Source organism: Habropoda laboriosa, unplaced genomic scaffold (genome assembly GCF_001263275.1).
Source record: "Habropoda laboriosa isolate 0110345459 unplaced genomic scaffold, ASM126327v1 scaffold214, whole genome shotgun sequence".
Classification (NCBI taxonomy): Eukaryota; Metazoa; Arthropoda; class Insecta; order Hymenoptera; family Apidae; genus Habropoda; species Habropoda laboriosa.
Genome location: NW_017100328.1, coordinates 550,715 through 555,016, shown reverse-complemented (window position 1 = coordinate 555,016; position 4,302 = coordinate 550,715). Strand labels below are relative to the sequence as shown.

General features: G+C 36.3%; 1 protein-coding gene across 1 annotated transcript in view; it reads left to right on the top strand.

Moving 5' to 3' along the window:
- Positions 1-4,302, top strand: part of LOC108574421 (transcription factor collier) — a 123,936-nt gene that overhangs the window by 108,365 nt on the left and 11,269 nt on the right. The window contains exon 9 of the mRNA XM_017937007.1: positions 3,038-3,192. Coding sequence (XP_017792496.1) covers positions 3,038-3,192 — 155 coding nt within the window. The remainder of the gene's footprint in view (positions 1-3,037; positions 3,193-4,302) is intronic.

Below are 4,302 nucleotides of genomic sequence, written 5' to 3'. Positions count from 1 at the left end.
TGAAGGAAGAGAGGGAGAGAACGTCTTGCAGTCTATTGCTGGCGTTACGAACGAATTTGCTCCACCGTTTTGAAAATCAGACGTTCGACGTTGATATAAATCTAGGAAATTAAGACAGTGCTTTTGCTGTATCTTCTTAGTTGATAGCAGTATTCAGTTTATAATATTTCTTAGGATATCTGTACAATAAAATATTTCTACATTTTTAGTTACATTTCATATTTACCTGCCAATCTTTCAAATTTTCGAATTTTTCACGTAGTTTCACGTAAGTAACATATACTGCCTCTAGCACAGAATTAGAAATAATTATAAACAATTACAACATTTTTCTGTATCAATATTATTTTTATTTATACGATAAGTCGTTTAGTTGAAATATATTTCAATATTTATTAATATTCTTTCATTCAAAATTCAACCAAGGGAAGTTTGTCTTATTAAGACAAAATTAAAACACTAATTCCTTATGCAAAGAATTTTTAGAAGTTCCTGCATCTCAGAAGTTCAGTCACCTCCGTTCAAATGCAATAAAGCTGAAAATAACTATAGGGAGAAAAAAAACTGAATTAGACGACACTGATAAATTTCACTTAATGTTGAGTTCGGTACAAAACTTTGAATTTGACGAGCAAAATTCGAATTTCATCGACTTGAATGAGCTTTTACGAGCGTACGTATATCCCAACAACAATTGATAAATCGTCGAAATTGCTGAAGCGGACATAACGACGGGACTCACGGTGAAAGTAAAAGCAATTTCTTTTTCGAGAACTTCCGGAGTCTTTATCGGGATGAACGAAGTTATCGCGTGATCTCACAGTGATCAGAGGGAATCGGGTTGAACATGTTGGAGTACAACGGTTCTTCGACTTCGACGACGGTTTCGTGGTAAAAGAGGAGGCCGAGGGGGTGGCGGGTAAGCACCCCTTACCACTTGCTAGTGGCACGGGGGATTTTATTTATTCCGGGTTGGTACGCTTGTTCCAGCCTCCTCCACTGAATCTCTCTTTTCAACCCTCCTGCGCTTTCTCCTTCCATTTTACCTCTTCCTACTTTTCCGCCCCATACCACTTCGTCCGACAATTCTCTACCAGGGTGGTTGCCAACGTGGCCGACTCTGTTTAACGACTTTCTTGTACATTGAACGCAATAAATACCAGTGTCCCATTCAAGAATCCCCATTTACACTGGAATTGCAACTCTTTAGCGCTCCACTGTCTTCGTACACTAAAATTTCCTCTGGTTTTATGCAAAACAGAATATAGAAACAGTAAACTGTGTAACACTGAAATACAAATTAATCCATTCACGCGGTTATCTTGATTTATTTCTACGTCTTCGTCAAGCCTGACTGATCTCAAGAAATAAGAATTGTCGTACCAAGAGGTTATCCCGAAAAACTGTTTGAAAATTGTTCAATTTTTTCCTGCTATCATTAGGACAGTTTAACGCGATTGAGCACAAAGGAGAGAGTGTTTTATTTTTTTAAATACAGCGGGCATGAACACCGCGAAGATTTTTTAAAGCCTCGAAGGTTTAGTAGCGGTAACACGCGCAAGCACCTGAGGTGGAAACTGTTTGAGCATCACTGGGAGCAATATACCATGATGTCAGCTACTCTGCCGTGGCTCTGCTCTGCTAGGGTCGGTACGGGGGGGTGGCTTGGCTTCGCTGGGGTACAAAATGATATCATTGGGTTATAAATTCCAAGCAGAGACACCAGCGGCCCGATCGCCTCCCTCCCTCCTTTCTTGTTACAACCCTTCTCCGGCCACTCCGGCCCTCAGTCTCTTCCTCTTGTCCGCCTTCTCCCCTTCCTCTTTCTCTTTCTTCTTCTACACATCGCTGTCGTTCTCCTTCATAGATTCCCTGTCGTTTTCCCTCTCTTACTTTCTACCATTCCCATGGTTTAAGCTCGCTTGCCATGCTACTGCGGGAAATATATCTACCACACGGCCTAGACCGAATAAACAGAATATTCAGATAATTTTCCGTATCCCATCCCCCCAACTAACTGCCTCTCGTCTCACCTTTCGCGATCACGGGAACTCGTGTAATTTCTCGACCTTACCCCGTCGCGACTTTTTCCCTCTGCCCACCGTTCGTTATTGTTTTCGTGATTTCAGGTATTAAACTGGAAGATAGATATAAGGAGCGTCCATTTCTTTTTTTTTTTTTCAAAGCTAAATTTACCGTTAACAGTGAAATTTATTTTATCGCACGTGTATGGTCCAATAGATTTTTAATAGTTCAATCATTTTTTCACTTTTTCGACTGTAGAATTAGTTATTGATAGATTTGCATATTGTAACAGGTTGTATTGTGCGTCCATTTCTTTTTTTTTTTTTTCAAAGCTAAATTTACCGTTAACAGTGAAATTTATTTTATCGCACGTATATGGTTCAGTAGATTTTTAATAGTTCAGCCATTTTTTCACTTTTTCGACTGTAGAATTAGTTATTGATAGATTTGCATATTGTAACAGGTTGTATTGCTAAACTGAGTAATTTTTATGAGTATTAGGATAGTTAGTGAATGTGAAGCAAACCTAAACAGTGATTAAAAAATTATTCAGTCTGGAATCTCGTAGTATAACGAGTCCATATATTTTTATTGGTATAAGATACTAATTTTGGTGGAGAAATTTAATTTAAATCGTATACTTACTGTACAAACACAACGAGTGTCCTAATACTTATGAAGGTGCAGCATTTATTTTAAGAAAAATTGAAGCACTTGTAGCTCGAATGTTAATGTAGTTCAACAGTGCAAGACGTGCAAATGTAAATAATTAACATTAATATAATAGTAAGAAACTGCCACTGTGCAAAATTTTCACTAATTTCCCAGAAACTTGAAATTTAAATCTTGTAGTGTCGACCATACATTAACATTACGATCTATCTACGCATTAATTTATATCTCGGTATATCACTTGAATAACGATACACAATTTATTATATAAAATGACAAATAAATTAATCTGTCGCTCATATATTGAATAATTAGTAATATTCAGTGTTCGCTAAATTAGGTCTCTATACACCAGTACCTCTTCAAACCCCGTGCATAAAAGCGATATCACCGAATGAAGGGTGGACATCCGGTGGATCAACGGTAATAATCATCGGCGAAAACTTCTTCGACGGACTTCAAGTTGTTTTTGGAACGATGTTGGTTTGGAGCGAGGTATATAATTTCACATTTTAACAAAACTAATTAAAATAAAAAAAAAAGAAACTACGCATGTACCTATATTACGCAAAATAGATAAAAATTGGAAGTTAATTTTTCAAAGTAAAATGTCGCATACTACATACAGGGTGTACCACCTAACTTCAACACTTGAAATATTTCCATTGTGATTAAAATTTCCTAAAAATGTTTCCTGCAAAAGTTGCTCAATTTTGTGGAGGCCAGTGAATAACAACAATAGTTTTAATTATTTATTCGAAGTTTAAAATTCATTTTTCAATGCAAACTATCGCATGCTATAACTTATGTATACAGTATATTCTCCACAAGTGTCAGACCGCAAGGAAGCTAAACCTTGACACTCGTAGAATCAGGGACTACGTTTTAGAGCCTCCCGCCCGCCTTTGTAGTTTGCCGAACGTAGGCAAGGGCAGCGAATAAAAGATAAGCATGAAATGTGAGTCGAGGCAACCAAGCGATTTAAATACCAACCTTTTTAATTTTACTTTTTTTTATCCCGAAATTTTTCTTAACATATTGATGAGATTTTTCTGATGAAAATGACATAAAACACGACATAATTTGAACAACATTTACTTATTAACACGTTCACTGTCACGCCAGATTTACAGGTTGCTGTCAGGCGGCCACAAGAAAATACATTTTAAGCATAGGATTATAGTATTATGCTTTATAATTTTTTTTTTTTCAATTGAAAATAATGTCTAGCTAGCTATGACGTTCAAAATTTTTAGTTGACAACATTTATTTTATTTTAATTATTCTAAACATTTGAGGCACTCCAGTCACTGATGACCATCATGGCGATATCGAGGACACAAAACAACTAACTACTAAACCAAATCACCAGAAAAATTTTCGAACGAGAGTGAAAAATTGAAAGAATCAGAAGAAAAACTGCGAATTCGTATCTTTTTCGATTCTAGAATATAAGAAAATTTGAATAAAACACGCGACGAGAATTGGGGAGAAGCATAAGTTAAACCCGTAAAAATATTCAGTAATAAACGCACTAAGGATGAAGCTATTATTTCAATACACGATGCACTGACTCTAGTATTTACTAAAATTCAAAAATTCTCG